Source organism: Xenopus laevis, chromosome 2L (assembly GCF_017654675.1).
Source record: "Xenopus laevis strain J_2021 chromosome 2L, Xenopus_laevis_v10.1, whole genome shotgun sequence".
Taxonomy (NCBI): Eukaryota; Metazoa; Chordata; class Amphibia; order Anura; family Pipidae; genus Xenopus; species Xenopus laevis.
Genome location: NC_054373.1, coordinates 53,867,227 through 53,888,440, shown reverse-complemented (window position 1 = coordinate 53,888,440; position 21,214 = coordinate 53,867,227). Strand labels below are relative to the sequence as shown.

Genomic DNA, 21,214 nt, shown 5'->3' with positions numbered 1-21,214 from the left:
CATACCTATCTTCTTTTCCTTTGGTTTAGTGAAAAGATATGTCCATTACTGCCTAGTTGCTAGGGGTAATTGGTCCCTAGCCACCCGATGTTTGCTGAAATTCCAGAGTTGCTAAACAACAACAGAATATCACTGTCTACATCATACTACAATTTAATTTCATTGTAGTATTTAATTTAATTGTAGTAAGAAAGACAGAAGGCATATGTAACAAAAGTTTATTTATAAATGTTTAAGGTTGCTGCTTCAAAAACAAAAATTGTTCTTTTCATTGCATACACCTCGGTTTCTAGTTTTGTATTTTTTCAAAGAGATGCTATGAATTTTGTCCATGTTTTAACAGCCTCATTTAATATTTTGTGTACAAGTTCTGTGCAGTTTTCCATTGCTAATCTGATTTTGCTAATATTGCACTATATTATACTTTTGTTGCTGCAGGACTTTTTGTGAGTGGGACTGTGTGCTACCGGAGAGCATATGAACCCATATAAAAACAAAAGTGCTGCAAAGCCAGTACTGAAGATTCTATGATGCGTAACACTTAAAAGGTTAAATTTACAGTGGTGGGGTTTCCTCTTCCTTGGTTTAACTCATAAGCTTAGACTTGGGTTATAAAGGTTATATTGATTCACACAGACTGAGCGACCACTGTGGCAGGTTGCTATAAGATAGGATAACTGTTGCTTTTGCATAAGTAATAAAGAAATACTGCTACATAAGTAACAAAAAATAAGCCCACATAGTTAAACTCAAAACATACAAAGCAAAAGCTTTATTTAGACATTTGGATAATGTTTCCCCTAAAGAAAACTCTTTACCATTTGCAAATAAAGGGAGTTATTTATTGTAGCAGAAAAGATCCAACTTTAGTCAGATCTGCATATCAGCCCCCACTGTAGTCTTACAGTAAAAGTAAGTATGTTCATGCCTACAATGTAAGTCGTTATACATTAAGGGGGTTATTTATGAAAATCCAAATTTATCTCATTATTTTCTGAAATATACTCCGACCAAATCCGTTCCCATTATTTATCAATACATTTTTCTGAAAAATTCCAGTTCAGGAAAAATGAAAAAATCGTCAAAATCGCCCAAAAATACAAATCATATGATTGCTTAGAATTTTTGCCCGAAAAAAACCCGAAATCTTTGGATTTTTGCACGAAACCCAGAGCTCAGGATATCTTCGGGACTTCTCCCATTGATTTATATACATCGGCAAGTCTGAGATGCCGGATTTTTGGATTCTGAGGCGGTATTTCATTCTAGCGGACTGTGGTGATCTCTAACTTCACTTTTTGACAAATATACCCCATTGTGTTGAAAATACATAACTTAATTTTTATTTACTGGCTTTGTCCTAGTAGTTTTCATGGTAGCACTATCTGAATTCAGAATAGCATTGAAAACTAAACTGTAATTTGCAGCCAGATTATTACAATACCTTACTGCATTTCCATTGCATCCAGTTAAATACTTCTCTAAAATAATTAGGAATTTCAGTGAACTAGGACAATTGTGTTCAGCCTGAAAATGTAGGGCCTGATATATCAGCTAAATTGAACCAGTGCAGTTTCACATAGCAGCCAATGAAATCTATTTCATTTTCTTATTTGTAGTAAGAAAAAACAAATTACTGACCAGGTTTCACAGGTACCTGCACTGGTGGAATGTAGCACCTATGTTAATAAAAAAATTTTAAGGTCATGTTCAGTTTTATAATTATTTTGACTAAACTGATTTTTCCCATAAGCTCAGATATGTTTTCCTCTGTCTTTTTAAAATATCCAATTCCATAAGCATATGGAAAATGTTGAATTTCAAAAAATGCAGGTTCCTTTCCATGAATTACATATTCACAAAATTTCCAGATTTCAATTTGTTGTTCGTGTCTTTGGTACAGATTTCTTTCTTTTAACGAAAGCCAAAGACGTGATAGGAAGCAAACATTGAAGATTTTTTTTTTCATTTTCTCTACATGTACATGTTCCAAGTTTACTTATTTGCTTTTCTCCCTCAGTTCATTAGGTTTTCCCTTGTTATACTTTTGTGTCTGTCATAGCCTGCTTCTTCGTTGAGTGCCCATTGGTTGTGGTTGGTGTGCTTGTCTGACCTGTTCCATTCTCCTTTTCCTGACTGTGGGCAGACACTGACACTAGGGTGTTTCCTTGGCTATCCGTTTCAGTATAATATGGGTCCTCGCCCTTGAGGGATAGAAAAAGGAGAACAGATATAATATGGATGACCTCACAACCCAAAAGTAAAATTTGTAAATTGCCATGTTATCAATTGCACAAACTTACCAGTCTCTGTCTGCCAGGGGTCCAGCTTTCCCGGTTGGAGAGATAGTAGCCAATTAGAATAATAAAGGCTATCAAAACACCAACAGTAACCAGGGCAATCATTGTCTTCTTCGTTTTTGTTTGATGATCAGAAATCTGCTCCCACTTATACACAAAGTCTTTCTGCAAAAATAAAAGCCCATAATAAAATATCTCCCTGCAGGATCATCATAGTTAGAATACAGCCATTAGTACACCGATCTTAATACTTCAATACAGTAATTTAGTACTTTATCCCTTCACATCTTTTGGTATCCCACTTTCTGACATGTTTTGATGCACTGTGATATGTCTGATTAGTCTGTGTTTTCCCTATTTTATGATCACCTCCTCTGAAATAGAAAAACTGTGGGAAAATTGTATTAATAGGCTTCACAGGATGACTAATACGATGTGATGCAAGTTTAAATACATCGCTGAAAAAACCCCAACAGATTATTGATTCATTTAAAGGGGACCTGTCACCTTAAAAAATAATCCAAATCCTATTTTATCACGTTAGCCAAGCAAAATAAACTTTGATTACACTATATAAATTATTTGAATTTCTTCGGTCTGGGAATTCATAATAATAGCAAGCAGGCAGGAGCCATTTCATGGACACTGTTATTAAGGCAAGCCTGCATCATCATGTAGGGAGTACAGTGACATCTAGTAAGTGCTGGGGATGGGGGCATTTTTAGTTTTTTAAAACTCATTTTAAAAAAGGAGGTGTGCTGTTTAATTGCCTAATTCGATGCTCAAAAGGAGAGACAAAAAGCGGAGTACATGACGTCGCACAATCTCAAGGCAACCTTATATTAACAAATGTGTCTTCCAGCTTGATCAGCTCCATCAACTATTCGACTTAATTGAAAGTATTGTGATTTATGTGAACATCTCCTCTGTATTCATTGAATAAATGATTGATTAAAAGTGAAAATCTTGTCAATTCATGGTGATTGAAATCATTAAAGTGCATAGTGCTTATTTGTGAACATAGAAATGTGCTTAAACCCACACCTTGGACTCCAATAAAGAAACCTGATAAAATGTAACTTTTATTTGCTTACTAAAATTCATGGACTGAAAGAGGGAAATTGATAAGACCACTAAAAACAGTTAAAAGAAAGGGTGGAAATTCGATCTAGTATATGAGTGAATAGGGGTAGCAGTGTAATTAATTCATTAGTGTGTTGTCCTCAAGCGCAGTATGAGCCAGTAAAGTTGTATATATAGTATATAGTTAAAACGCTTGGACCTTCTGTTAGGAAGGTAGATTGATCAGCCACTGTCCAGTATGGTGTGCACGGAGAATTAACTAACACTGTGTCCTCTCAGAGGCACCTATAACATTTGCCCTATTAGACACTGCAAAGGCAACATCTTAAACTGACACGTCGGCTGAACAATGCACGTATAGGATCTGAACCTCCACGTAATAAATTGTACCCTCCGTTCTCCCCCTTCTAGTTCTCTATCTCACTGCGGGCTGTCGACAAGCGGCAAAGCTACAGTGCCTGACTGTTTAATTGTCCTTCTGAAATCTGGCATCATAATACATATTAAATTAATATTTTAGATATTTCCTGGGTAAGGGTCTGTAAAACAAAAAGAAACAATAGAACTCCTATACCCTCCTTTTGTTGAAAGGGTTTTTATGAATTACAAATGAATGTAATGCTACCCCACAGTGGAAAAAACTGTAACTTTAATATATAGTAGTTTATATAAATAAGCTGCATATGGCCTGCATTTGTTTGAGAGAAAACCATTATCCACAATGCAGAGTGTTTTTAAATTATTCTACCATTTCCACCTAATAAATTACAGTACATTATTACTTAACACTATCCACAAGTTGCACTGAATATGTATCCCTCATTTACTAACACAAACAATCTTGCTTTCACTAGTTTTAATACCAGTAGTTTAACTACCGGGGGAGCAGGGGTAAATAAAACCACGATAAAGTAACTGCACATCTAGAGGGGGGACCCGGTGCACATCCTGCACCCGGGCCCGGAAGAGAGTAGTTACGTTACTGTTTAGTACTTATGTGGAGATTGATGGAGGTAAAAATTAATTAATGGCTCACTCTACACTGCTGGTATGGAATATTTTCTCATATAAAACATGTTTGTTGCTGCCAAGAAAGATTTTATTTCCAGGTGCTAGACATTAACAAATGTAAGTTTTAAATGTAAATAAAATAATTATACAAATGTCTTTTTCTGCCAGTTGTTTGTGGCATATGCCTAATATTACTAGTTTGAGTTTTTGTAACGTTTTATAAAGTTCATAAAAAATGTTGTGGCCTTTCACCACGTTTATTTAAGTTTACATTTGGCCTGTGTTAGGGCCACATGGTGACCAGCAAGAATGTTCCATAAATGTCTTAGCTCTTTGCCCATTGATGTAAAAAAGATTCACACACACACATCATTGGGATATTGCTGGCTACTTTTTTCAATCACTTTTGTGCCCAAGGATGTACTCTGTAACACAAACCAAAAGCTGAATTGTTTAAGAAGTTAACAGATCTCACAGCTGCTAAACTGTAAAAATTGCAAATAGCTAACAGATTTTCCTGGGATGGCTACAACCAACAGATTTTTTTCTGTTTTTCTTGCGTAGCGCTGCTGTTTTTCTAGAAGATAGATCCATGGGGTTTTTGCATTTCAGCCAAAATGTTGGGTGTATTCACTATCAATACCAAAAAAAATGAATTGGGAAATGCAGTAAATATTTTGAAACTTATAGGGCAGACCAATGACTGCTTTAATTCAATATATTGAATTAAATAAACATTTCTACTTGGGGATAAAGGTTTAGATATTTGCAACTGTCTTCTGGGTGCGAGACCCACAATTCCATTGATTTTGTTTAGCTCTCTATCCTTTCATCCATTTTTACATTATTCCCCCTCATCCACCAATACATTTATCCATAAGGAGGAGCAAGACCTATGTAGAGATTTAAAAAATGGCGGAGATGTCTTTCCAGAAGGACAATAAAACCTTTAATTTGGGTGTAATTCTGGAAAGCATTTTAAAAATGAAAGAGGGAGAACTATATCACCAATGGTCCCAAGTTGGTGTAAGCCTGTCAGGGGGAGAGTTGTAGGGGGCCAGAGGGTAAGGGGGGCCTGGCCACGCCACACTTACTTGATTAGTCGGGCCCCCCATCTTTCTGAGAGCTGCTGATTTCGGGAAGGCATGGACGTTTAAGGCGCCCTGGCCACCAATTTTTTTTTCTCGTGTGGGGCCCTAGCCACCAATATTTTTTAATGGGGAGGCCCTGGCCACAAATGTTTTTAATATGGGGGGCCCTGACCACCAATATCTTTTTATTTTTTATTAACATGTGGGAACCCTAGCCACCAATATTTTTTTTTGTTGTGTTTTGTCGTATGGGGCCCTGCGATTTCTGATGGCGGTCCTGCCTGTTAGCATGGGTGCTTGGCTTGTTTGTTTTTTGTGCAAGGAATGACAGCCAAGTAAGCGGACCATCAAATGCATTCCTTGTGCTCATGATGAGAGTATACTTGAAGTATCATCTAGGAAGGTGGGGGGATAACAGACAAAATAAAAGTATATCAAAGAGAGTTTAGTGCCCATATATGTGCTAGTACCCCTTGTTGCAAAATATGAGGATATTAGGATATTATCTACTGTTTTTATTTTTCTGGCAGATTTAAATTCTCTGATTGAGGACTGTCTTTGATAACTAAAAAAAATGGTAATGTACAGATACAGATCAAAAACTAATTTACAAAATGTGTTTGTATCCTTGTGAATCACTTTTAAACATTAAAGATTTTTTAATAGAAGAATTAAGGTTGTGATTGGTTTAAGTGTTTCAGGATGCTGTTGGAAAGAAAAAAGGAAATCCCCATCAATCAATACTAAATTGGGTATAGTTATATTGTTAAAAGGCAGATTAAGGATTTAAAGATAATTATTCAAGCTGTTTGCTGAGAGCTTCTATAATAGTTATGATACTATAAATTATAATAATTAACAACTAAACGAAACTTATCACAAAATAACTTCAGCTTGTTCCTTGGCTATGTAAAGAATGGATATTGCATCGGAATTTTAAGCAAAATAGATTTGCCTCTATGTTTAAAACCTTATGTTCTAGCATTGTTTTTTCCCATATGAGCAGTAGCACTTACTGTGCTCCACAAGTGACATTATTTATTTGGTTTCTACTTAAAACACATTACAGAATAAAAAGTAAACAGACATTTTCTGGACTCCCTTGTCTTTGGGTGGCTTGTGAAAATGTCATGTTGTTTATGAAAAGAATGTTATGCTTTTTAAGCTTATACTACGTGCCAAATTTGGCCTCTTGTGTTGTTCATCTAAGTGTTCACATTCACACAGTAGGAAGGAAGTTATTCTTAGGATAAAATCCAGGAGGTAGCTAGGAGACCCATAATGGAAAACATTCTACAACAATGAAACATATTTTTTTATTTGGGGGAGAGGTTTTTTTTATTTCCTCTGACCTCTTTGCTGTTTTTGGTCAGAAATGTTGGCAACTTTTTCTGGATCAGATTCAAAATAATTTATAGATGTTTTTATTCAAGAAACAGAAGGAAAGGTTGCAGTGGCCTTCAAAACATATACACAACAACAGCTGTATACACAAGACAAAAGGTGTTTATTAAATGGTTCCTCATTGTTTTGAAGTGCTATCCCCATAATCCCAAAGTTACATCTATTGAAATTAACTTCATCCACCAGATGGTGATTCTGAATGCTGTATTGCTATGAAGCCTGTTTGTTCACTGTAAGACATAGTATTCCAGCATCTCAGGATAATATTAAGCAAAAAGTACCTTGAAGTGCCCCATAACTGGCATTCAATTTACCCATCCTTATGGTAGCACATGGCAATTCAGTTGAGGATTGCACTGTTCCTGATGTGAGTGCTATATACAGTACATACAGGGGGTAAAACAATTGTATGTATAAAAAAGGGATTCATATTTAGGAAGTAACCATATCTCTGCATAAACATGGGAAAGGCCACACTTTAATTATGGGCTGTAGGATTTGGGCCCCTTCTATAGTTCCATAGACGTCAATCAAAATAATTAGAGAATAGATGATTTTTAATGGTTTTTTTTATGTATAGAAAAAACTTTCGGTGCAACTGAGACGCAGTAAGGGGACATCTATTTAAAGTAATGGAATGGGGGTTGGGGATGTGTTTACCATGAGCAGAAAAAGTTTCTTTGTGTGGCTAAAATCACAAACAGATCTAATCAAGACCAAAAACAAAAGACTTCCAGTCTATGCCCAGCTTAATTGTTACCATCTGTTAAACTTTACAGGATGACAAGGAATAACTCCCGTTGTAAGATTTTCACATTACACACTACCAACATTTTTAACTAAAACTTTGTTGGACCTTGCACAGTACAAGACTCTATTCTGGCTACCAAAGAGCTTACACATTTATGAGCAATATACGACTCCTCCAGCTGCACTCTTTAGTTATACAAGAGGAGCATCAGAATTCATAATAAAGGCTGTCTATCTGTCATTTAACCACATATATCAATGCATTCAATTATTTTATATATGCAGGTTAACATGCCTCGTATATATTAAAGCAAAGAGAACAATACATCTAAAAAATGCCACAAAAAATTTGAATACATGAACTGCAAAGTCTCTATGGCTTGAAATTGGACAGAAATGGTTTACAGGCTAGGACCTTTTGACCTAGAGTATATAAAGTAAACAGTACACTAGATGATTCAAATGGTTATGGTACAGAGAAAAAAATAAAGCAAAAATGAGGCATGCTTATACTCAGCAGGCATGGCACGTCAGATGGAAATGGAAATTTTAGGCACAATTCACTTTTTTTTAAAATCAAGGTATAGAATGTAATAATAATCCATGTGATACTAACATTAATATCTATCATTGTCTATATCATTCCCAAAACCAACACAGTATGATATTGCATATGAGGACAATAAGTTCTCTTTTAATAATGATGCTATTGGAAAAACGATTTAAAAATGCTATTAATCCCATGCATACATGCATGGAACACATTGGGCATGTTTACTAACATTGGAGATAAATATCTGGAGAGATTTCTGGAGATGTTGCCCATAGCAACCAATCAGATCTTTGCTTTTGTTTTCTAACTTGGCTGTGGCTCTTTAAATCTAATTGCTGATTGGTTGCCATGGGCAACATCTCCAGAAATTTCTCCAGATATTTATCTCCAATGTTAGTAAACATGCCCCTAAGGGTCTGGCCATGGGCAGATTCGGGAAGATTAGTCGCAAAGTGTTTTGCGGCAACTAATCTCCCAGATCTGCCTTCCCCTGCCTTCCTCCAGCTAAAATATAAATCACCTGGGGGCAGGCACATAGAATGCTTTGTTTTCCGATGTCGCCCGTAATTGCCTCACAAGGAAACTTCGGCCAACTTCGTAAAATGAAGCGCTCCTTGTGCCTGCCTCCAGGCGATTTACATTTTAGTTGGCGGAAGGCAGATCGGGGAGATTAGCCACCCCAAAGAAGAGATTTTTCGTCTGGCAACTAATCTCCCCAAATCTGCCCGTGTGGCCAGACCCTTAGCATGCTTGATAAGCTTTCTAAACTTCCTGTATCATTGCTTAAACAACTTCTATCTTTACTTTCACATTGACGAATCACGTTTAGTGCCCAACCGCCCCCCCAGTATGATATATGCTAAAATCACAATTTACCTTTTGAAGTGCTGAATAATGACTCTCTAGAGCTTCCTTTGCATCTGCGGGGCAAAAAATAATTATGTAAAAAATTAAGTAACAGTCTTAATGGAAAATATACTCCCTTTCTGACTTATGCTCACTCATCTGGTCTTATGTAAAAAAGATCCATAAACACTATCTAAACTTCTAGAAGTAAATACAATTTTCCAAATTCTACATATTAAAAGGAAACCATTATGCTCATAAGAACCATTTCCAAGCCCCCTTTTGGCTCACAATTTCATGCAACCCATTCTTGGGCTGGTGGGCAGATTTATCAAAATGTGAGATTTACCACATAAAAATTTACCCACTTTCTATTCATCCCTATGGGGATTTTAGAAGCGTATTTATCAGTGGTTGAAAGTTCACTATTTGATAAATACGATTCTAAAAATCACATAGGAATGAATAGAAAGTGAGTGAGTTTTCTGTGATGAGCTCTAATTTTGCGTCTTGATAGTCCCGCTGCTTTTCAGAAAATTCTGAAATCCCAGAATCCATCGCTTCACAATGAAACAAGGTGAGAGTGGTAATATAAGTGTAGCATTAGACTGTGCACCTAAGGTGCAGTGGGAATATGATTATCTTGGTGTCCTTTCAATCTGTGGAATCAGAAAAATATATATTTATATTTGAAAATTCAGATGGTGTTTATACATCTTTTCTACACAAGCCCAATAAAATGAGCTCATGCCAAGAAAGGGGATATATTTTCCCTTTAACATTATGAAATTATGAAAACCACTCAACTTCCTTGAAGATGTGGTTAAATGGTTTTGCAAGATGGTCAGCTTATTTTACACCATATATAGGTATTGACTGTTTCCCCTATGTGAATGAGAAAGCTAGATCAGAGTTTGGTCTCTTCCCAGACTCAAACTGAGATTAGACTTCTGAGTAATGACATGTGGGATCTACGGGTACCTGGGAATTTGGCTGCAAATTTACTTACATTATGATATGATAAGGCTAATTTAAAATGTATTTTATATTCACTTGTAAGGAGGTGTCATCCACATCACACAATGAGGTAAGTAGTACTTTGAGTATTTTTGTAACCCACCTACCCAGAATGAATATGGAACATCAAACAATTACTACCTCTCCCCCCATAGCTCCCCCACAGAGAGGCACTTGTACAGAGAAGACACATTTCAGTTAATATGATGGCAAATGACCAATATTTCCTTTATAAGTTCCTAAGGCTTTATTAGGTGAACATAATCACATCACAGGATATTTATTAAAAAGTGACATTCTCCAGTCACCAGAGACCTTTTATGAAGTGCTGAGTGAAACTAACTACTCAGTCAGGTTTTCAGACTTGCTAATCAGCACTAATAACTGCTTTTTTTTATTAAAAATAAACAGTGCCCATTTAGCAATAGACCTATGACAAATGTTTTATGTGGGAAAACACAACTGAAGTTCCAACAATCCTCACTATTAATGGATGACCTTGCTGTGACTGCTCTGGCAAATTCTTCTGGGATTTCCTTGTTGTCATGAAGGTGACTATTTTTAAAATAATAATTTTCTGTCTATTTCCAAACAATTCTTTGTTCTATGAAGCTGCTGTGTTAGTGGTAATTTGGAATGTATAAGCACAAATAAAGCTCCTTCTTTGCTAAAAAAAACCCTAATATAAATGGAAAGCACAGATCACAGATATAAGCAATACAAAGGCAGCCTGTTGCCTTCAGATGAACCGGCAACCATATAGCTGTGCTTTTAAGCTCATTGTCCAATTTTAGTTCACATACATTTTATTACAATGCAAAAAAAACTCAGTCATTTGTGGGGCTCATTTACTAAGACTAAACTTTAACTTGGGCAGTAAACAACGACAACCGATCAAATGTTTGCTTTCATTATTTTACTTGCAGCTGACTAGACAAAGCTTACAACTGATTGGGGTTAATTTTAGCAGTTTTGGTAAATGGTACACTTTCATTGAAATTTCCTTGAGAGGACACTAATTTCAGCCTATCACATTTCAGCTGTATGATGAAATCCAGTGCCATAGCTATGCATGCGCTATATTGTGCATAAACCAATTTGGAAACAGACAGGGGGCTTGTCAAGCGCAGAGCCATATATTTAAATAGTGCTGAAAATAGGATACATACCGTTGCTGGCAATTCCTTTCAAGACCCAAAGGATGCATTTCTGATTGGTTTCTGAAGTGTAGAGGGTCAGGTGGCATTGGCTAGTGTAAGAATTGGTGACATTGCACAAAACAGACCTTAGTGTATTTCCCTTGTCTGGTTTCAGGAGGTCTTCCTGTCAAAACAATAAAACTATTAATCATATGTATATATTTTAATTTGAAACTTGGAAATAAAGTTGTGGATATTTTACCAAGTTAGCTCCATATGTAGGCTTTCTACAAAGTGAGGTAACTGTATTTCTTTCCATCATGGCAAAACTTGATGTTCTGTGGCCCTTTGCCCATACAAGTATTTGTGTCATGAGTTACAGAAGGGGCTGGTCTCATAGTTACGATAAGCAAAATTATTTCTGAGCAAAAAAAGGCTTGCTTTGATTATTGATGTAAATATTTTGCAACTTTATGTCAATACATCTAGAGATATGGAAACCCATATAGTGCTTTGAACAAATGAATATAAACCCGAGAAATCACAATAGAATACACATATTCATTAATTGGGTCAGAATTTTCTGTAGAACTTTACAATATCTTTACAATATTGATACTGATTCTGAATGCAAATTTAGAATTCCATAATATACCATGTGGTACACAATCATCTGTGCTTGCTTGGTCTTCACTTGAAAATAAGTTCATCAGTAATGGGTTGGCAGCTGCTTTTTCTTATAGGAAAGCTCTACACTGCGTTACAGTAGCCCAGTTCTGTATAACTTCTTAAGGATGGAGGGCAATTTATAGATGAACTACTAGAAGATTTTTGCAAGACATCACACCTCGTTTTGCAAAAAACTTTATCTGACCCACAAACCCTTCTCACGCAAAGCACACAACAGCATGAATCCTGGGCCAGATTTTATTCAGTGAGAAAAAGCTATCTCATGGTTTATCGCATGAAAACTCATTTATTTTTCACATCAGATTTTTCTATCAGCCCCATTATTTATTGAACCATGCAACTGCATCCAACTTGTAGGATGTTTTCTGTGGACCCAACACCATCCTATAAAATCTCTCGTAGTTTAGCTCCAAATGATTTGAATTATGAATACATATTACATTGACTGTGAGAATTACTACACTACTACATCACCACGTATGTATGTAGACCATTTAAATGTCAAGTGCTGATATAGGCCCTGTACATTTAATCCTTTCCCTTCTGTTTTTCTCTTTGCCAGTATTCTTTGCATGTCCCTATACCTTTTCACTCTCTCTTTTTGTCTCTCCATTTCAACTTTTGTTTTTTCCACAATATCCACCAGTCCACCATATCCAGAAATTCTCTAACCATTCTTGCTATACTGAATTCTCATCTTTTTTTTCACATGTTACAGTCATATTCTTCCTTCTGAGCTTTTCTTTTTGACCCCCCCCCCCATGTGCAAAGGATTGTGGCTTGCACACTGAATCAACATTTGAGAAGGAACAAAAATAAAATAAATATTTCGTAACTAGGATTAAAAATGCTTTTAATACCACTCTGATTGCTGCACATATTTTAGTGGGGAAGGCTGAAAAAATTACCTGCGATCATTTGTGGCCAAAGGCTTCCAGTTGGACAGCCCTATACAAGAAAATAAACAAGCTAATAAATCCTGATGAAGATGAGGACTGCACAGTTCTGGATGGAATCTGGCTCTATTACCTAAAACATTATAGTCACTGTAGCTTAAATAATGATGGTATATTTTGGTACTCATTTGAAGTGAACATGTGAGTTGTCTTTTCTTCTTTATTTAGTCTATGTACATTTCCATGCCAATTAATAATGACTGAGGATTCATTTGCCCACCTTCTTCCTGGAAATGTATATGTATTGTTTTTCCTTTCTTTGTAGGCAAGAGCTTGGGTCTGCTTTAAATAAAGTAACAGGTTGTGGTTTAAAATTTTACAATTCTTGACCTTAGAAAGATTGGGCACACTAACAGCCAAATTAAAGTAAAGGCTGACTCGTTGAAGGAGGGCTTATTTTTCATTGGCTCTCTTTTTCCCTGTCTTCTCACCAATACTCCCTCCTCTTCTGCACCAGATCACAGCCATGCCCCCTTTATATCATAGTTCTGCCCCTACATGGCATAGATCCATCCTATCTCTGTCCCACCACTGCCCCAACATCACTGTCCAGTAAGGGTCCAACCAAAAGATGGCAACCCTATATTATATGTAGAGGGCCAATTATATGTTGTACAGCATGTTGGAGAGCCGGATTACATCAAAATAATGATGTTATATAGTGTAGTCCATGGAGCCTCTGAGTAGACTGGGGGGTACATCCAGCCCACGGACATTCAGTTGAACGGCCCCGATTCAGACAGCTGCATTAATGCAAATGTGCCACAAAATGCCTATTTCATGATATTGTGCTACTATGGTTTGTGTTCATATTAGTCTGCCTAAAGTTTAGGGAACAGCCAAAATCAGTACACAGTGCTAACATAAAATTGTTATTGTTAAGAGAATGTGTCCTGTTTTCTAATATATATATATATATATATATATATATATATATATATATATATATATATATATATATATATATATATATATATATATATATATATGTTATGCATACATAGTGATACTTGTTTATGTAAGACCACTAACATATGCAAAGGCTGCTGTTTTTTTCTACAAGGCACAATAGAAGAATAAGAATGTTGTTATGCCTCCTAATGAGTCTTTAGACTTTCTGACACATCCTTGTGTCATTTAAAGAACAATTATAGGAAATAGCATAGACTGGCCATCAGGGGACATTAATTTGAAGTGTGTGCTTTGACTAGCTGTGGTACATTCCCTTAAAGCTGCCATTTGAAACTCATTATGTTTGTTTGTGCTTTATAACCAACATATGTGTTCTGTTCAAGGAAACTGTTTCTATATACAATGAATCATTTACTTAAAGGGACACAGTCATATAAATAAAGTATTATAATGTGCCTGGAAACAGGAAAGGATGATGAGCAAAGTTCTTATTTTATTATTATATCTTTATATAGCAATAATAATAGCTATAGCGACATATTGGACCACACTTCTGTACAATAAGGGGCAGATTCATTAAGGGTCGAATTTCGAAGTTAAAAATACTTCGAAATTCGACTCTCGAATTGAAATCCTTCGACTTCGAATATCGAAGTCGAAGGATTTAGCGCTAAATGTTCATTCGAACGATTCGAAGGATTTTAATCCAACGATCGAAGGAAAATCCTTCGATCAAAAAAAGGTTAGCAAACCTATGGGGACCTTCCCCATAGGCTAACATTGACTTCGGTAGGTTTTATTTGCCGAAGTAGGGGGTCGAAGTTTTTTTTAAAGGGAAAGTACTTCGACTATCGAATGGTCGAATAGTCGAACGATTTTTCGTTCGAAACGTTCGAATCGAAGTCGAAGGTCGTAGTCGAAGGTCGAAGTAGCCCATTCGATGGTCGAAGTACCCAAAAAATACTTCGAAATTCGAAGTATTTTTCATTCGAATCCTTCACTCGAGCTTAGTGAATTGGCCCCTAAGTGTGGGCTAAAAACTTGGAGATTAGCGAGACTACTGAAAAATTTGTGAAACACAGTGAAGTCAATATGTGACAAATTTTTTCACAACATTTTTTTCTTACTCCAAATGCATTAAAGTCAATGGACTTTTTTTCTTGTGCTGATTTTTTTTGTCTTGGAAACTTTTTGTCAAAATGTATTAAAGTCAATGGGCGGTTTTTTTTGCAGTTACTTTTTTGTCTCTATGAATTTTCACGAAAAAAATTGCAGATGGCAAAAACTGGAATATTGCCTTGAATCCATGCCTGGTGAAAAAAATCGCTCATCACTAGTGAAGTTCATGTATAGTTGTGAACCAGGTATCTTGTGTGTTTAATGAAACAACCCAGAGAAGTAAAACCGTGTTGCAAAAAGATATTCTGTTTACATTGTAATGTGTTAACCACTTTATCTGAATAGATTAGACATTTTTTATATAACTGCACCTGTTTGCTTCATGTCATAATTTGTGGCTCTTATTTACTCCGCATCTTGGACACCACCATCCCATATAAACATTCAAATCTGTCTGTCTGAAGGTTGTAGTATATGATTCATATTGTATCGCTTTATCTGTAGTAATTATACAATCTCAGAAACTGCTAAAAGTGCTCAGAGAAGCACCCTGAGTAAATTAACATGAATTCATATTTTGGGTTTTGATTCATTTTAAGGCAATGAAAACACAAAAAGGCAATGACCAAGAGGAACCCAAGGTCTGATATGTAGTGAATTAAGGAAAGGAGGCCGAGAGTCCCTAGAGTGACTTCAGTATTGAACAGTAAGGCCTTTCCCTCCTCTGTGCTGCAACACTACCAGAGACTAGATTGTGAAAACAGGTGTGTGACAATCAAATGTGTGAACATAAGTCAGCATCCCATTGTCATAATGTGAAGTGATCCCTGCAGAACAAGGAAACCTCAAGGAATGGGAGTTGCAGGCAGAGATAAGCCATGTGTTTGTATCTACAAGCATCCAATCATTTCCATCTGCCCAATTTCAGAAAGCTTCTTGCCTGACAACTAGGGGCACATTTACTAAGGGTCAAATAGCGAGGGTTAATTAGCCCTTGATATTCGACCCTCGAAGTAAAATTGTTCGACTTCGAATATTGAAGTCAAAGGATTTACTGCATCGATCGAACGATACGAAGGATTTTAATCCATCGATCGAAGGATTTTCCTTCGATCAAAAAAAGCTTAGAAACCTTATGGGGAAGGTCCCCATAGGCTAACATTAAAGCTTGGTAGGTTTAAAATGGCGAAGTCGGTAGTCAAAGTTTTTTTTAAAGAGACAGTACTTCGACTATCGAATGGTCGAATAGTTGAACGATTTTAAGTTCGAATCGTTCGAATCAAAGTCGTAGTCGAAGGTCGTAATAGCCTATTCGATGGTCGAAGTAGCCAAAAAAAAACTTCGAAATTCAAAGTTTTTATTTACTTCGAATCCTTCACTCGAGCTTAGTAAATGTGCCCTCTACTGTCCCCATTGCTAATTGAACAACCAATCAAATGAAAGTGTTTATCCCCCATTAATATCAGTAAAGTTCCAGTGGCTTGTTTGCCATCTCATTCATCCCAGCACCTTGAAATTCTGAATGCCAGTTCACGCCTCAAAATTTTGAGTGGGTGCTGTGGTGCCGCTGCTATGAAATGCGGCACATTAAAAAAAATTATGAAATTATGCACATTTTACTTTAAAAGTGGGTGGTCTAGTGTGGGGTGTGGCTCACCTTTTTCAGACACTTTGACAAAAAGTGAGGGTTAATTAAATCTCAAGCTTTGAAGGGGCACTTGAGACAAAAATGTTTGAAAACCTCATTGGGCCCATGCTGCCACTGCATTCATATTGAAAACCGCTTGTCACTGTATTGGGGTGTATTCAGCCTAAAAATAGACACTTGTTTGAATCGTTTCTTGTGTGTGCACTGAAATGTGGGTGCAGTCTACACAACCAATATCAGACATATAAAGTATTTCTTCCCTGTCACAAATCCAACAGCAAATAAACTGCTGTGTGTGACATTAGCTTATGTGAATCAATGTAATTATCAGGCATGCTATCGTATATACTGTATGAATTAAACATTCTAATGATGGATAAAGAGACAATTACTTTTAGTTATTTGTTATACTCACACAATTGACTTTCTCCTGATATTCAAAGCACACCACCTCTGCATTCGTTTTATGGTTTCTGAGGTTGCTGCATGTCTGTAATTCAAACAAGAGAATAACAATTAACAACAATAATCACATTCCAACTAGTTACTATGTACTATTGATAACGGTCAGTTTTTCGTTTGAACAGGTTTGGAAATTTCATCTGCCAATACAGCATGTGAACCATGTTGGTCCCATCAAGTGAGACAATAGAAATGAGGCCATAGCACGTTAGGCCCCTTGTAGGGTATCATCACATTAAAGATTATCGAGGAAGATTTACAAAATGGTGAAGTTGCCGTCGCTAGCGAAAATTTGCCAGAAATCCCATCCATAGGCACATCGGCAATTTACTAACAGGCATAGAAGATAAGCGGAAGCGAAAGAGATCATCGCTAGCGTAGTTTTGCGCCATATCATCAGGTGAATTTTACTCTGCAAATTCATTCAAGTGCGAATTTTACAGAAAATTACCTCTTTCGACATATTTTCCTTCACCATCTTAGACCTGGAAAACTGATAAAATGAAGCTACATCCTCCTCAATCTTAAAACAGTGACATCATATCCTGTATGCCGTAAAGTCAAAAACGCTGGAATTTTTTCATATTTTACAGCAGGATTGCCTTCAAAAGTTGGTTGACTCTTACTTACAAGCTTTGGTCCAGGGCATTGGGACTTTTTTAAAGGATACTAACGATTTGTTGAATAGAGTAGCTTTACTACCATTATTAAATATGGATTATACTCTATGCAGTATTGATATTGTTAGTCTGTACACCTCTATACCACAGGATGAAGGACTTAAATGTGTGGAAGAGGCCTTACTTGAGACTAATTTACCTAACAACTTAATATATTTTCTGCTTGATGGCAGAATTTGGAAGGGGGATGTGTTAAAATTCCACGAGATGGTCACTGAGGCAAACACTAGACACCCTTCTATTAAATTTACAACAGAAACCTCCAAGAAAACCATAAATTTCCTGGACGTGGTCGATTGACCACAGACTTGTGTAGAAAGCCCACAGACAGAAATAACCTGTTGAAAGCATCTAGCTTCCATAACCCACGCTGCATAGAAGGGATCCCAAAAGGGCAATTCTTGAGAGCTAGGAGGATAGCCTCAGATGATCAGGGTTATTGAAGAGCAGCCTCCACATTGATAGATAGATTTAAAGAAAAAGGTTTTAAAGAAAAAACCCTTACTACTACAGCTAGCCTAGTTGGAGAGGTCCCAAGAACTGCACTTCTAAAAAAAAAGAAGAAAAATGGGTAGAAAACCAAAAGAGAATCCCTTTTGTTAGAAAATTTGCGAAGCAAAGTAAATCAATTGAAAAAACTATCAGGAGGTATTGGCCAATACTGCAGAATGTCAAATCCTTAGGGAAAATTTGTTCACAATTACCGTTGTTTAGCTATAAAAGAGGCTCCACATTACAAGATTTACTCTGTCCTGCGGAAGCCAAGGCTCCAAATAGAATGGAAACAATATTCAAAAGCAAACCTAATATAGGAACCTTTCCGTGTCTGAGTTGTGTCTGTTGCTCATCGATTATTAAAGGCGAGGCTGTACAACACCCTACAAAAGGTAATAGCATTCGACTCAGACACTATGCTACTTGTAACACGGTTGGTGTTGTTTACATGTTAAAATGCCCTTCTGGAAAGGTATGTGTAGGCCAAACAATAAGACAAATAAAGGCCAGGATAAAAGAACATAGAGGCGATATTAAGAATTTCAAGCCTAACACCTACACTGATACCCCTGTTTCTCGCCACTTCAACCACACTAGACATAATATGTCACAACTAAAATGGTTGGTCCTGGAGGTAGTCCAAGAACCCCAAAGAGGAGGTGATAAAAAGAAGCTACTCCTACAAAAAGAAGCCATCTGGATAAAAAAAACTAAATGCTTTAGAACCATTAGGCTTGAACGACCAATGGAATATGGTGTGTTTCCTGTAGAAACAAATACTAACCTTGTTCCCTTTCCCCTAACAGATAAAGCTGCCCTTGAATTTGAATTGATTCTCCGGTGTGGTAAGATACCTTAGTAACTTATTATAGCTACATTTAATTGCTTGGCAGCATTTTCACAACTTTGACAACATTGTGGAAGTATTTGATACATTTTCAAACTTGTATATTATGTTTCGTTTAACATTGTCTCCAGCAGGCTTTAAATAGCAGTGCTGGTGTCCACTTATAAATAGTTCTTAAATAGTTCTTATTGATTTTACAGCTTTCACAAAGAAAATACACAGTGACCAGACTCTTTTTGATTTTTTGTTATTTGTTTGGACCCTGCTTGCACCTGGGGGTTGAGCATTTCTTCACTTGGAGTAAAAAAACATGGACTATGATGTCATCACTTGGGATTCCTAAGGACTGATTCACTTAAACCCGCTCAGCAAAGGCTGAAGTGACCAATCAGATGGATGGTGGGTGGGACTTATTGTATTTATTGTTGTACACTGGTTTGGCTTACATACACTTGATAAAGAGCCTTGGTGCTCGAAACATGTCATGTTAAATAAAGGCACTTTTGCAGCAGGAAAAAAAAAAGTGTTAAATAAAGGCACTTTTGCAGCAGAACTTCTGCGCGGTTTTATATCGACACCTACATTTTGGAACCTTTTTGTTCAAATGTTCACCAGTCATCTTCAAGGATTGATATGCTGTTAGCCCCTAGATACCTAGGTCCCTCAATAGATAAGGCAAAAATTTTGACCTGTTCTTAGTCTAACCATTGTCCAGTGTTAACTTCCTTTGTTAATGTTAATTTAACAGCTGGGCAGGGGAAATTTAAATGGCAGATTAATGATACCCTCTTGTGGGATAAAGAGGTGGTTAAACAAATTGAAAGTGAGCTTACAAACTTTTTCTCAAACAGTCAATCTGACTACTTTGTGGGAGTGCCATAAAGCAGTTATAAGAGGGGTCCTCATGCAAATAGGGGCTAGAAGAAGAAAAAAATTTAATGAGGGAGCTGGCTACTCAGGAAAGGAAACTGGTAGAAGGTCCTACAAGGGAGCAACAAACTAAGGTACAAAAAATGAGAACTGAACTTAATTTTCTTTTAACATTCCAGGCAGACAAATCTCTACGATGGGCTAAACAAAGATTTTATGCAAAAGGGAATAAGGCAGATTACCCATTTGCCAGGAAATTTAATAATTATTATAATTCTAGACCCTTTACCACCTTAAGAATTAAAGGACACGGGTTATCAGATAATCCAGAGAGAATGATGGAGGAATCAGACAAAAGAATTTCTAGGCAGGGAATATAAATCTACATTATATGCAGATGATGTAATATTGTCCATCACTAGGTCATTAACTACCCTTCCAAATGTATGACCCTTGAGGACTTTGGTATTTTCGACCTGAAACAGGTTTGGTCATCAATTCCTCAAAAATCGAGGGCATTAAATATTAATATTCCCCACCTGAAAGTTAAATTAATTAAGTTGAATTTTGATTTTACTTGGGAGGATAGATTTTTAAAATACCTAGGCATAAATCGAACAAATTCCCTACAATCTTTAAATAAAGCAAATTATCCTGGTCTACTTCACCAAATACGACAAACCCTCATAAAATGGAATGACCCCTTGATTTCATGGACGGGCAGGATACAGATGATCAAGATGATAATATTGCCCAGAGTTCTTTATTACCTGTCCGCACTTTAGACAAAAATTGTTATGAATATATATGGAACAGGACCAAACCCAGAATACCTAGGAAATATATGTCCCGCCATAACACCAGAGGCAGATTGGGAGTCCCAGATTTTAAGAAATATTTCTTAGCTGCACAGATAAGCCATAGGGCTAAGTGGAACATTGCACTTACACCTCCTCTGTGGGTCCCACTGGAAGGAGTTAAACTGAGAGATTGTTTGCTCGCTAACTTGCTATGGATTCCCAAAACATTAAGACCTAAAATAATTAACCAGGCTTTGAAACAAGCTTTAGGTTTATGGGATCAGACTAATAAATTTTATAAACTCAAATCTTTTCATTCCCCTTTTCAACCCCGCCTTCCCTCCTGGGAAAGCAGATAAGTTTGAGTGGTGGTACCGAGCGGGTTTACTCAGGATATGGGACTTGACCAAATCAGGAACTTTGCCCTCGTCTACAGCATTAAGGGAAAAATGTAATATTCCTCCTGAGGAATTGCTTCGTCTAGCACAAATTCATCATTATGTGTCTGCTTTATTGAAGGGAAAAGATAAGGAGGCTTCCC

General features: G+C 36.7%; 1 protein-coding gene across 1 annotated transcript in view; it reads right to left on the bottom strand.

Moving 5' to 3' along the window:
- Positions 1-204: 204 nt before the first annotated feature.
- LOC108708054 (hematopoietic progenitor cell antigen CD34) overlaps positions 205-21,214 on the bottom strand; it is a 41,550-nt gene continuing 20,540 nt past the window's right edge. Inside the window, exons 5-9 of the mRNA XM_018246338.2 lie at positions 16,935-17,009; positions 11,225-11,378; positions 9,069-9,112; positions 2,304-2,465; positions 205-2,204 (exon numbers count right to left, since the gene is read on the bottom strand). Of these exons, the coding sequence (XP_018101827.1) occupies positions 2,040-2,204; positions 2,304-2,465; positions 9,069-9,112; positions 11,225-11,378; positions 16,935-17,009 (600 nt within the window). The 3' untranslated portion in view covers positions 205-2,039. The remainder of the gene's footprint in view (positions 2,205-2,303; positions 2,466-9,068; positions 9,113-11,224; positions 11,379-16,934; positions 17,010-21,214) is intronic.